The 14,145-nt window shown below is 37.4% G+C and overlaps 1 protein-coding gene across 1 annotated transcript in view; it reads left to right on the top strand.

Moving 5' to 3' along the window:
• Positions 1-14,145, top strand: part of LRP2 (LDL receptor related protein 2) — a 78,719-nt gene that overhangs the window by 24,402 nt on the left and 40,172 nt on the right. The window contains exons 12-26 of the mRNA XM_053471642.1: positions 292-515; positions 678-884; positions 1,452-1,654; positions 2,000-2,140; positions 2,804-3,007; positions 4,401-4,593; positions 6,823-6,948; positions 7,502-7,632; positions 8,019-8,156; positions 9,250-9,531; positions 9,852-10,091; positions 10,526-10,645; positions 10,727-10,843; positions 11,872-12,249; positions 13,110-13,358. Coding sequence (XP_053327617.1) covers positions 292-515; positions 678-884; positions 1,452-1,654; positions 2,000-2,140; positions 2,804-3,007; positions 4,401-4,593; positions 6,823-6,948; positions 7,502-7,632; positions 8,019-8,156; positions 9,250-9,531; positions 9,852-10,091; positions 10,526-10,645; positions 10,727-10,843; positions 11,872-12,249; positions 13,110-13,358 — 2,953 coding nt within the window. The remainder of the gene's footprint in view (positions 1-291; positions 516-677; positions 885-1,451; positions 1,655-1,999; positions 2,141-2,803; positions 3,008-4,400; positions 4,594-6,822; positions 6,949-7,501; positions 7,633-8,018; positions 8,157-9,249; positions 9,532-9,851; positions 10,092-10,525; positions 10,646-10,726; positions 10,844-11,871; positions 12,250-13,109; positions 13,359-14,145) is intronic.

Here is a 14,145-nt window from a genome sequence, read left to right as displayed (position 1 = left end):
GAGAATGTCTAAGGCTGTTAACATACGCTATTCAAGAATGACACCTCCTAACTCTATATTCCTTTGGATAATAATTTATCTAAAGACAGAGCTTCCTATTTAATAATACGCATTTCTTAGACACAAATTATTGTTTTTTTTTTAGCAAGTACACCCTGGACTCAAATTTAGTTCATTAAAAAAAGAAAGAACCACATTCATCTAATTAACATGATCCGCCATTGACAACACTGAAATTGTTATGACATTTACCAACGTTTACCATTTATTATCTTCAATTGTATTATTCAGGTATTCTCTGTTGATATTGATGGCTCGAACATTCGTCAAGTCCTAAATGTTTCCATTGACACACCTGAAAATTTAGCAGTCGACTGGATTAGTAATAAACTATATGTGGTCGAGACCAGCGTCAACAGAATTGATATGGTTGACTTGGATGGGCAGAATCGGATAACTCTCATAGCAGAAAATTTGGGCAACCCTAGAGGAATTGCACTCGATCCAACTGTTGGGTGAGTCTACGTGCTTCAGTGCATATTTTTCTGTTTAGGTTACAAACATCTCTGTTGTGTTTAATCAACTGTGGGCTAGGTTTTCATAACCCAGCAATGAATTATTCTTCTCTCACTGTTAATCTCTCTCTATATATACATATGCATTATTTTGTATTTTAGGTATTTATTCTTCTCAGACTGGGATAGTGCTTCCGGTGATCCCAAACTGGAAAGAGCGTTTATGGATGGCACAAATCGACATGATGTCATTAAAACCAAATTAGGGTGGCCCGCAGGAATTACACTTGATCTTGTATCGAAGAGGTTGTACTGGGTTGATAGTCGCTACGATTACATTGAGTCTGCAACATATGATGGTCTGCAAAGGTAGTGTCACTTAGCCAACTTTATGTATGTGGTTCCAGTGGATTTATGAACATATTAATTTATAAATTAAGCTAAATTAATAATTTACCTCTCTGCCAGGTACAATGCCTGGTTCTAATCACCATTATTTTCTGTACCAAAAAAGTATTTATTTTCTATTTCAAAATTACTTTATCGTATGCTGTTCACTATTTATATACATAAATATACATAAATATAATTGGACTAAAATAAAGATATGTGTGTTTATTATTATTATTTGAACCATGTTATCAATCTTATCGAATATGAAACCAAATTACTAATAGAAAGTGCATTTGTGTTCAACTCAATTATAATAATTTACAGAGCCCACCTAAGGCTAATCATGCAGGAATAGTATTAGGGTCTGATCTATCCAAAAAAAGTAGTTATGATTCACATGATTAATTAAACTAAGTGTTTAATGTGTAAATGAATGTGGGTGCTTCCACTGCAGCTGCATTTCTTACACTCGGGAGCTCCTGCACAACTAAAATCATAATTTATGGTTGAAATTAAGTAAACATTTTCTTTTCCTTGCTTCAGGAAAACTATAGTCCATGGAGGAGACATTGTCCCTCATCCCTATGGAATAAGCATTTTTGAGCATTATGTGTACTTCACTGATTGGACCAAACTTGCTGTGATGAAGGCCAATAAATTCAGAGATGACAACACAAATGTTGTTTTCCATTCTTCGCTAAGGCCGTATGGAGTCACCGTTTATCACTCCGTCAGGCAGCCTTACGGTAAGCAAACTGACAATTGTTAAGTATCTTTTTTTTAATAAAAAAGAATACTTTATACAATTATAGAGTTGGAAATTGTCTTTAAATGTTTTTCTCAAACAAAAATGGTGGGCTAATATTTAATAATCAAAAATTTTTGGAGACTTGAAAAGCTGAAGGGACAAAGAATGGTGGGGTACTTACTGGGGCTTCCTGGGGGACTTTTTAAAGATCTGAAACCAGGCATTTTTCTTCTTATTTAAACCACATTTTTACCTATTGAAATAAATATGTTAACATTATGGCTTGAAATGGGGTCTCTTGGATTCATGGAGTTATTGATTTTCTTTTCCTTTGCGCACCTAGTACGGAATCCATGTGGAAACAATAATGGAGGTTGTGAGCAGATCTGCGTCCTTAGTCACAGAACAGACAACGATGGCTTGGGATACCGATGCAGATGCAAACTGGGTTATGATTTACATGAAGATGGAAGGCGCTGTGTTGGTATGAATGTCATTTACATACTGTTAGAGTGACAATGATTAAGATCATATTGTCTAAGATCAAAATTTGCTTTATTGTCTGACTACGAGTTGGAGAAATGTCTTTGTCCTTCTCTAAATAATGGCTTTGAATGTTTGCCTCATACTGGGCCATCAGGCTACCGGGTGCACTGCTTAATGGGTCAATTGGAGGGTATCAGCCTCATACAGCATACACAATCTGCATTACACATACTCAAGGAACGTGTAGTTATGAAGTCATGTTCAGAGGGGTGGTGGTGCAGAGGTAATTTATAGAGGTGGCTGAGGTGTTTCCCTGTGTCAGGCCTAGGACAGCCCCAGCAAAAAATCCTACGTTACATACTGAGTTTTATTCACTAAAGAGGAAGTTGGCAGGGGAGTTGCCATTTCTTCTCTGTGACATCATTTTATTTCATGAAGGGCCAACCCCAGTGAGTTTGACATAACTTGGATGACCCTCTTCCCAAGATGTATGCCAGTGATAGCCTTTTGTTATATATATATATATATATATAGTAATGTATATATATAGTATATAACTCTCCTGCCATCTCCCGCTCTCTCACAATCTCAGTAGTCTTCTATTACACACACCAAAAAGCTTTTATTCACTGAAATGACTCGTATGATTTGTGTCTTGCAGTGGTCCGGAAGTTTTTGCTTTTCTCTTCTCAACTGGCGGTTCGTGGAATCCCATTTAATCTCTCCACACAAGAGGATGTCATCATTCCAATCACTGGGGTTCCCTCCTATTTTGTTGGAATAGATTTTGATGCCCAGGATAACAGTATTTTCTATTCGGATACAGTCAAAGATATGATCTACAAACAGAAAATAGATGGGACAGGTGAATATTTCTTTAATTTCCTGTTACGTTCTGATGTGTGACTTTCGGCTGTCTGGCTACCAAAATAGAAATACGTAAGATTTTCTTGTATACATTAAATTAAAAAAACAAATATGTACAGTTCAGAAATCTGTACAGCCATGAAAATTGCTCATCAATGCACTTTGCCACGTGGAATTCACTTGTTGCATTGTTTGGAGCTACATTATATATATATATATATATATATTATACAATATATTATATTTGAGATTTTTCAGTCTATGCATTTGTTTACTTTGCATAATTCTATTTTAAGTAACATAAACACAAGTTGCTTTATTACTCTAAGTGTTCAGAATTCCTAGATTTCCTTAAGTGTCTGATAAGGACTGTTTGATAATATTCCTGGCTGCTTAATGTTATGTGGGTGACATAGAGGAAGGACTCCGAGTGATAAAAGGGTCTTTTTGGTAACTGCTAGGTACGGATGCCTTTAGCTCCCTTCTGCTGATTTCCTATCAGTGTCAGGGATGGACTTTACGTTCTTCATTCCATTACAATTTTTTATCAGGATGACAGGATCTGTCAGTGCAAAACTAAGTGGAGCACAGTTCTGCTTTTGAGGATCTTTAGAAAATGTACATTAGACTGCTTAAAACGTGGACAACAACCCAGGAACTTAGAACCTTATATCAGGTTTATTAAGTCTGCCCATTTTTCCTTGCAGTAAAAACTTTAAAACTTATTCTGTCCTTATTCTCTCCCATGCATGTTTAAATGTCATCATTGTATTGGCTGTATGTTTTGTCTTCTACTTTATTGTATCCCTACATGCATATAAAGGTGTATGAGGCGTATGAGTTTTCAGAAAATGTAAATTATTAGCCAGTGAAACCAGGGTTGCTGTAAGTCTGATAAAACTATCAAGTCGTACAACACATTTAAGATAACGTCTTCTTTGATGAACATGGAATTTCTGCAGACGGCTCCCACAGTACTTGCCTGTATCAGTTCATTAAGGGTCTGTTATTTTGCACAATCTACGGCAAATAGGAAACCAAAAGATATTCCCTGCCCAATACCTGAGTTTCTGATTCCAAAGACATGAAAAAGCAAACCACGAGGGCTGATATTGGTCCTCACCTTTGTCGTATGGGTATGTTTGTTGAGACAGGCCACAGAAGTTTTCTAAACAGCTTTAAAATATTGCTTTCAAATTCAGATAATTAATAATTTTGTTCAAGGATGTATTAAGAAAAACGTATTTTATATACAGACCAGGAAAGACCATGTTATGTTGTACTAGACACCAGAGGGTATTTACTAGTCAGAGGAGCTAGCAGTCCATCCAGTCCATTCAGTCCATTCTCCTTTGGTCAGAAATTATTAATGTTCACTTTTCATTTTCCAGGAAAAGAAACTCTTACTGCTAATAGAGTGGAAGGTGTTGAAGACCTGGCCTTTGACTGGATTTCCAGAAACCTTTACTGGACAGACCCAAGATACAGAAGCATCAGTGTAATGAGAGTGGTGGATAAGTCTAGGAGGGCCATTATTCAGAATTTAAATCAGCCTCGCTCCATCGTGGTACATCCTATACTTGGGTAACTTCACTTTCTTTCGCTTGTTGTCACTGAACTGACCAGTATTATCGTATAAGGTCTTACCTTTTTGTAAATTGTTTGAATCCAGGAGGAGTTTTACTCTGTATTTAACAAGGATTCCATAACGTTTTGGTGTTCTCTGGAGACATGATTGATTTTATAAATGTTATCTGTGAGCATTCAGTGGAAAAAGATCCCAGAGCTTCAGATCTCTTCAGTTAGGAAGATGACTTTATTGAACAGTTGGTTAAATTCACGATTTTTGCTTTGTCATTCTTGTTTCAGAAATTTGATATTACCTTTATCATGCCCCAACTAGCAATAGTCCAACTAGATCCAAACATGATACCTGAGACCTTTATAGACATCTAAGGCATTGTTGATTTAACTTATAATTTATTTTGTTTTATGAAAAGACTACCATATTAGTCAATGTCCCTTTTCTGTTTTTAATAATACCGTCATGTTTCCGTCTTACACAGATGAAGCCTTTTTTGTATGGTAAAGATGCGTTGTGTGAGCACAATGTTGAGCTATTAAGTATCACTTATCTCTTGAGTACCAGGTATTATTGTGATTTTAAGCACAAATATTCCTAATATTCCAAATATTCTAATATTTTTGCAATACTATTTTTAATTTGGGGCTTTATTTTCTCTTTTTTTACATTCTCTGGCAGAATACCGTGCAAACTGACACTTAAAGGAGCATAAAAGGGATATATTTTAGTTATCGTTAGATTTTTTTTGTGTGTTTTTTTCTATATTGATGTTATGCCAAAAGAAGCAATCTCTAGTTCTCTCTCTATTTGTACTTCAAAGTTCTGATGTCTCGTCCACAGAGATAATATCCCACATTTCTGCCCATGTTTGCCGATGGTGTCATATTGTGAAATTAAATCCTTCATAGCCTTTATCTTTCTTTTTACACTTAAGTAGAAATGTGTTTCAACACATTACAATAATGCTGAATTGTTTACAAAGGAAGATAAACTCGCACTGTGTAACATTTTGTATTGGAATGGGAACACTCTGTCTTCAGTCACTTGGTAATAGTTAATGGAGTTACAGGGACAGATATGATAGGAAGCTAAATGTTGCCGAATTTCAGGTGTGTTACACAAAAGTGTATTTTATTATGAAAAGAAAAGAAATCCCAGAAAACTTAAATAAGTTTTATATTCATAAAGCTTGGTTATTTTAGTAAGCTGCTTCATTCAACTTCAAAGGTGCCGGCCCCCATGGAGAAAACATTAATTACACTCTCGTACATTAAGCTTATAAACCAGCACATAAACTGTTTCTATAGCAGCAACCAGCCTTGGCTGTTTTTGCATCACATGACACGTGATTTAAAGTGCATTTAGAGTGAAAATTTCATTTATATACGTTGTTCTTCTGATATGCATATCATTGTGACTTTTGGTGCTGTAGAACACCATTTACCCAACAAACGGTTTGAGGGACATCAGGGTAAGAAATGGGGACCGGTGTTTTTGAGACTCAAAGCGAAACTGTCCTTGCTAATATGGGACACTTGGGAGGAACAGGTGGAACAGCAACTTTAACTCATCATGAACTCACTATATAGACAGTAAGGCCCTGTTTTCTTACTCAAGTTGTAACATAATGACCAAAATAAAACAGCTTGTATAAATAAATACAGCCGAAGAACAGTTCCAGAGACTTGGTTCTTCTGTAATATGATAGACTTCTCTTCTCTCGACTAATCAACATGACCTTGCGGCCGTTAAAACAGAACTGTTGCGGTTTCTATCAGTTTGAATGTTAACCTCATAGAAGCTACTGTTCTATTTATTTATATCTATCTATAATATAAAACATGTAATACAGTAAAAAGATATTGACCATGTACAGAAAGATGTGTTTTTATTCACACAAAAGCATATCCAGTATAATAATGTTGCTTTTTTTTGGTTTGGGGATAGCTAGATACCATGGCCTCTGGTTCTTATAAGGACCCTTTACTACCTACAGCTCCCAATTGCTATAAGGGTCGTCCATGGTGGATATAGAACGCATATTAATATCTGACCGAGATCCATTATCAGTAAACTTGAAGAAACTAAATCAAACAATAAGAAAATAAACACATGCTAGAACATGTTAATTGTTGTGCATACTCTGCTGATTTTATGTGTTTTGTTCTGTATAGCGATTGATAAGGATTTAGTTGTCTGTGACTTTAAACTGATTTTCTCTATTTTAGCTTTATATTTTGGACTGACTGGTACCGTCCAGCTAAAATCATGAGAGCCTGGTGTGATGGGACAAATGCACGGCCAATCGTGAACACAACTCTTGGATGGCCAAATGGTTTGGCTATGGATTGGAGGTGAAGGAGTTTATACAACATTACTTACTGACCACAGTCTGTTCCACAACTGGTTTTACATCTAATAGTTTAATGTTTTAAGCTTTTCTTTAAATAGGAAGCCTCCCTTGTGTCTTTATCTGATAATAATAAGCATAATAAACTAACTTATATTGAGAACAGTGCAGCTGTTCTTCTCATCTTCCCTACCATCAGACCAGCCCTGTGGAGCTCCCCCTTGCATTGGGGCCAAAATTACTCCCCCATTGCCCACTGAATAAAGCTAATTATTGCTGGTGGAACGTTTTTTTAATGAAAGATGGGTGGGGATGAACATAACCTATTGATTTCCGTTTCATTCTCTACTGCAGCTCATAGATTAAAAGCAGGTGGATTTATTATTACATACTTGACCATTGAGGTACTCTGACCCTTACATAAACCAGGAAGCCAAACATAATTTTTACCCTGCACTATATGTATTTCATGTTCCAAGTACTGTGTCATATACACCGACATATTACCTTATGTTTCCTTTTCACAGTCTATAAAATGTCTTTTCTTCTCTCTGCAGTTCATTGAGGTTATATTGGGTCGATGCGTTTTTTGATAAAGTTGAGCATAGCACTTTTGATGGAACAGACAGACAAACGCTTAGTCGAATTACACAACTGACTCATCCATTCGGCCTAACGATTTTTGGAGGTATGAAAATTCTAACTGTGTGGGTATTAAATCAATATTTTAAATGACTAATTCCAAACTAAAGTACTTTTACTTTTTTTTGTTTACATCAGTACACGCAATTATTTCAGAAATAGGCTTGACTTGCTATTTCGAAGTGCTATGTTTTTTATTTTATTTTTTCTTCCTATGTCACTTTGTTCAACTTTTTGTAATCTCGTTTGATTAATCATAGAAAATGCATTAATATATGATTCCCCTGTCCCCTTCATGACAAAGCGTGTACATGTACAGGCTCACAATGCATTGTCCTTAATGGATTTAAGGACAACGCATTGTCCTTAAGGGGCTATAGATCATCTACAGCGGAAGATTATGAAACGTGATGGGTTTCGTTTCTGTTTTAGGCTATGCATATGTTACTGACTGGAGACTCGGTGCAATAGTTCGCGTCAGAAAGTATGATGGCGGGGAGATGACTGTTATACGCAGAGGCATAAACAACGTGATGCATGTGAAGTCTTTTGATGCTGGTTCCCAAACTGGTAACTCAATACATTTATATAATGTATAAATGAATAAAATCATCATTGCAACATAGGTCTGATCTAGCTATCTCCTGGCACTGACTATAATTACTAGCATTTTATTAATGAGCTTGTTAATGTTCTTTCCAGACTGGTCTTGAATGTTTCCAAAGAAGCTGCCCTCTTGTTTATCATTTTGTGAATGTAACAATTATTGTAGGCTGGTCTAGGTGGTTGAGACAAGGAGCTCAAGGTGGTTGAGCAGATGGCAGACATATCTGCCATCTGACTGCCATTTTGGGGTCAAGAAGGAATTGGAAAGAGCGAAACTGGGTTTTTTTTTGCCTTCTTTTGGATCAACAGCAACAAATTAACAGATATAGGAAAGGCTGAACTTGATGGACGCATGCCTTTTTTCAGCCTATATAACTATATAACTATGTAACCCTACCTGCGTTTCTGAAAGTGAGGCTAAAGGGAGTTCCTTTACTAGAATCCATCCCATAACAGTAACTAGAGCTAGGAATCCGAATATGGTTTCTTCCACCAAGTGCACCTAATCTCTAAGAGGTATTCTTGTGATACCCTTTGGTGGTTAACTAACAAAAAGATAAGTTCCTAGAAAAAAACCCAGAAAATGTTTTATTTATATGTACAGCATAGACATTAAATCCTTTGTCTGGTCTTCTCTTTTTATATTTCATTTTGCTATTTCAAAAATGATGATAAATTGCACCATTCCAATGTACCGAGAGGGCTTTGTTATCTTTTATGTTGAGTATCAAACAAAGTTTCAGAAACTACTTGAAAAAACATTAGTGGAGAATGCATATGTTGTGGATGAACATTTACAATATAAGAGAAGGTTGTAACATTTGCGAAGGTCAGATAAATCAGAAAGGACCTTAAAATTACTTTTTAATTACTCTTAATGTCTCGAGGGGTCCCACACTGAATTGTGTTCTTATGGTGTTGCCTCGGCCTATGGTCAATAAAGAGAGAGGTCAAATACACTGTTCTAGAAAATCTATATGTATATTTTGCTTGCCCACTTCAAGGACCACCCTTTGACTATCAGTGTACACTTTTAAAATGTATTTTTGTAACACAGGGACAAATTACTGTAACAAGCCAGAAAATCCCAATGGAGACTGCAGTCATTTCTGTTTCCCACTGCCTAATTCACTAAAGATTTGTGGCTGCCCATATGGGATGAAGTTACGTCCTGATCATCTCACTTGTATGGAGGACCCGTCCAGCGAGCCACCGACGATGCAGTGCGGCCATTATTCCTTCCCCTGTGCAAATGGCCGGTGTGTGCCCGGCTATTCCCGGTGTGATGGAGTTGACGACTGTCATGACAACAGCGATGAACAAAATTGTGGATCTCTGAGTAAGTAGTAAACATTAATACGTTTTCAGTGCTGGTGGGAAATGTGTTTGAACACAAATGTACCAACAGATAAATATATTGGCTCAAAAAATAGATTTGCCACTCACAGGCAAATTTGTTTTACTCTTTTTTACTCCTGAGTTCTCGTACTGTATTTTTCATACAGGGGTATTCTAGCTATGTGGAGGAGATGGATAAAACAAGCCCTGATATTTTTCTTTATTATTTAGAATGGAAACCTTCAGGTATACTGTATATGATTTTACTGCCGACAGTCTACTCTTATTGTAAAGCAAATAATGCTTCACTTTTTCCCCCAGACAACACATGCTCTTCCAGAGCCTTTACATGTCGAAACGGTCAATGTATCCCACAAAACTGGCGTTGTGATAAGCACAGTGACTGCCTTGACGGAAGCGATGAACAGAATTGTCCAACTCAGGGGCCAAGATCCTGCCCGGCAAGTTCGTTTACATGCAATAACAACAACTGCATTCCCCGCGCATGGCTTTGCGATACAGATAATGATTGTCACGATGGATCAGATGAACTGAATTGCAGTAAGTCCGAAAAAACATAACAGGAAAAAACACATTGCGCACATAGTGTGATACAGTCAAGCAACATACAAACTTAGACGCGTATAATTTGATAGCACATAAGAACCATCTACTCTGCCTGTGTCTGTCCTGATATAAAGACTCAAACCTTATTCACTCCTCATCCTTGATTCTGGGTAGCCATATGTCTCATGCGTGTTTAAATTCCCTACTGAATTACTGAAGACTGTATTACTTCTGCTGGGAGGCTGCTCCACTTATCTAGTAGAATAAAAAACAATGTATATTATAGTGTTATGGTAGTATTATTCGAAGGGAATTAATTAACATATTTAGTAATACATTTAGCACGTTAGTTCATGCAAAAGAGGGAGGGTCAGAAAGAAAAAAGTTCAATTTTAAAGAGCATGATATGGAGGATATTGTTATTCTAGATTTCACTGGGACATGCGAGCCAGGCCAGTTTCAGTGTCCAAATCATCGATGCATTGACCCATCTTATGTTTGCGATGGAGACAGAGACTGTGTAGATGGCTCTGATGAAAAGGACTGCGGTAAGTATTATTTAAAGTATTTATATTTAAAAGAATGTTGCCACCTGTTACCACTAACTTGTCTTTATTATTTTTATTTAGTGTTCAACTGTTCATCATCAGAATTTCCATGTGCAAACGGTAAACAGTGCATCAGTAGCTATTACCAATGTGATGGAGTGTTTGACTGCAGTGATCACTCTGATGAAACCAATTGTCGTAAGTAGATAACACGCATCTTTTTATTATTATGATGTGGAAATGTATGATCAGCTTAACAACATGAGCTACTGGAGGAACCTTGTCAATGGATTATAATATGTGTGGTTTGGGGAGGACCAAAGACACAGTAAGAGCCAGCAGGCAGAAGCTGGATGGTACAGTTCTCAGTTGATGGCACCAAATGTTCTCAGTCAAGATGGCCACTTGCAGACACTTTAAGGTTAACTACTTAGGATAGGCGGTAGATTTGTAGACTTGAGATAGGTTTTCTGTCTTTATCTGACTCTCAAGTCAGAATCAGAAGGCATATTACAGAAACTGATGTACCACCAAAATGTAAAGTAAAGGTTCATTTTGAAGAGCTGTTTGAGTTAATGGAAGGCAGAGTTGATTTGCTACGGAGTATAACTGTCAGGCCCCATAACTGTCAGGTCTCCTACCTGCTCCTAGCCATGATGGCTTCCCAAGACGTGACTTGTCCTCTGCTGGCAGAGGGCGTGTTTTTTTGTGTCAGGGCGGCCTACTGATTGGTGGTTCTGCACTGATCACTCTACAGGAAGATAAGGACGACCATGAGGGGGTGGAGCTTCATCCTCTGATCCTATATAACCTCTGTTCTCATCTCAGTCAGTGCTTGTGTGGTGTCTGTCTTGCTACAGACGCCATTCATCCCTGCACTAGCGGATGCGTTTGGTGAACCCTGTCTGTCCTCCCAGCTTCTGGCCTCGTCTTGACTCTAGGCTATTCTCCTGTCCCACGACCTCGGCTTGGTTGACCTTAGGGAACCTACACTGCCTGCTTGGACCACTGGGCTGTCTGAAGGCATGTGACAGGAGTGTAGGGGTCATGCCTTAGTCTCCAAGTTGTGCCCCTGACAAAAACTTCTAAACCTTAAAGCATTTTCCAACTCACCCTTAAAAATATGAAATAGTTATAGAAAACACAGTTAATGCGATACAATTATTAATTTAACAAAGATTTTGTTAACAATACAGTTTCAGTGTATATGTCTTACTTTTTTTTAGCAACACGACCAGCTGGAATGTGTCATCAAAATGAATTCCAGTGTCAGTCTGATGGGGCCTGTATCCCATCAAACTGGGAATGCGATGGGCATCCCGACTGCGTCGATGGTTCAGATGAGCATCACAGCTGCCCTATAAGAACGTGCCCTCCTTCCATGTTCCGATGTGACAATGGCAACTGTATTTTTCGCTCTTGGATTTGTGATGGAGATAATGACTGCAGAGACATGAGCGATGAGAAAGATTGCCCAACTCCTCCCTTTAGGTGCCCAAGTTGGCAGTGGCAATGTCCTGGCCATACCATATGTATAAACATCAGCAAAGTATGTGATAACACAGCAGACTGCCCAAATGGGGCGGATGAGTCTCCACTTTGTAGTAAGTCAGTAATTCTTTTTAAATCTGTTTCATACGTACCCTCCACGACTAACCAAATCTTTGATTATGATGTCTTTTATAATTTCATTTCTAACAATAAAAAAAAATCACCTGCATGTTAATCAGTGGGCTGCAAACAAATGTAATTGTGCATTGGGGAATAATTTTTTAATTGGCTAGATGTCAGTATGAAAGATTTTATTAGATGTATGAGAATCTCTCACGCATTTCTCCTGTATAAACGTTTAATTATTAATTTACAGTAATCAAATAGGCATGATCAACTCTTGATTTTTAACTTGTTTCACTTTTTCTCTTTTATTCTCTAAAATCGATGCAAAATCAGATGAATCTCAACCAGGTATTGTAAATTTCCTCAAATTATTTCCGTTTGATTTCCTAAGTTTTCAGGTTTTTTTGTAATTTCATTCATATAGTATATGCTGTAATAACATGTTTATGAAATGTATTGCATGAAATATACATATAATACATTTTTATTTTATTTGATGTAGTTCATGTAGTTTAAAACAGAAAATAACTCATTGGAAGAAAAGTATACACATAGTGATATTATATTCAATTGAAATGTAATGTCTTATATATTATAACCATTTCAGCTAATAACATTTGTTAAAACGGGGTGCAAACTTCTCCTTCTTTTGAGAAATCATAAATATTTTATTGTAACTGTCAATGAATTACAGAAACCCACCAACAGGGATAATAAATAGACACATATCTCATAAATTAAGGTTAATACACATAGTCCAACTTTCAAGTCCCCGTTTTATATTTTGAGTTCTGTTTGTCATTGTTCAGGCTGATAATACATAAAACAATTATATTTCATAAAACAGATCAGGAGAGCTGTTCTGACAACAATGCCGGGTGTACGCACTTGTGCATTCAAGGACCTTTCGGAGCTCAGTGCGTCTGTCCATTGGGATACCAGCTCCTAAACGATTCCAAGACATGCGATGACGTTAACGAGTGCCTCACTCCGGGGCACTGTAGTCAAACTTGTAACAATGAAAGGGGCTCTTTTCGATGTGGCTGCGCGGAGGGGTATATTTTACAGTCCGATGGAAGAAGTTGCAAAGCGTCAGGTAAGCTTTACTGAGTGACAACAAGAGGCATCTCTTACCTTCTAGCAAGCAGGTTAGTTCCATTTAAGACAAGGGACCTCCAAGGATGATTTTATTTATTATCCTCCTTACCACAGAACAGCATGAGGGGGTAGTAGGTAGGCACAGCTTGGGGTCTTTGCCCCGTTTAACATTTTTGAAATATATTTTTAACCTCCCATGGAGTATGGAGGGCTATAAACCAAAATATATTCCCTATCATGATGATTTAATCACCCTCCACCATGCAAGGGGTAGGAGAAGAGGGGGCTTAATTGGGAAGACGGGGCCTCCTCGGTTAATAGGGAGTACGGCGGGCACCTATTTTTTTATTATTATTTAATTATCTGGGGTTGTGAGGTGAATTACATTTCCAACCCGCAGTTAAAGTCACATGAACTCTAAGCATTCTTTACTTCATTTGCATTGTTTGATAGCATACAAGCACTTGCAGTTTAGTAAACAGACCCCAAATGTTGTTGTTTTTTATTAAAAAGATGGGTTGGAAGGAGAGTTGTTTTTAACTCATTGGGAAGGGCCAACAATGGTAGGTTCCTTCAGCAAGGAGGGCTGAGCTGGCCCTATATAATGTGTAGTTCAATGGGTGATGGGCAGAAGTCTCACTGATTTAACTATACATTATATAGGGCCAGCCAAGTTCCTCCTGCAGCAGAAGCTTATTTGCCAGTACCCACGCTGACATACAGATGTACTCTAAGTCCTATCTTATTATTTGTTTTCTGACTCATTTGTGTTTTTGCCACACGTT

Source organism: Spea bombifrons, chromosome 7, assembly GCF_027358695.1.
Source record: "Spea bombifrons isolate aSpeBom1 chromosome 7, aSpeBom1.2.pri, whole genome shotgun sequence".
In the NCBI taxonomy this organism is placed as follows: Eukaryota; Metazoa; Chordata; class Amphibia; order Anura; family Pelobatidae; genus Spea; species Spea bombifrons.
Note: the sequence above shows the minus strand (reverse complement) of the source record. Positions and strands in the feature narration are given on the sequence as shown.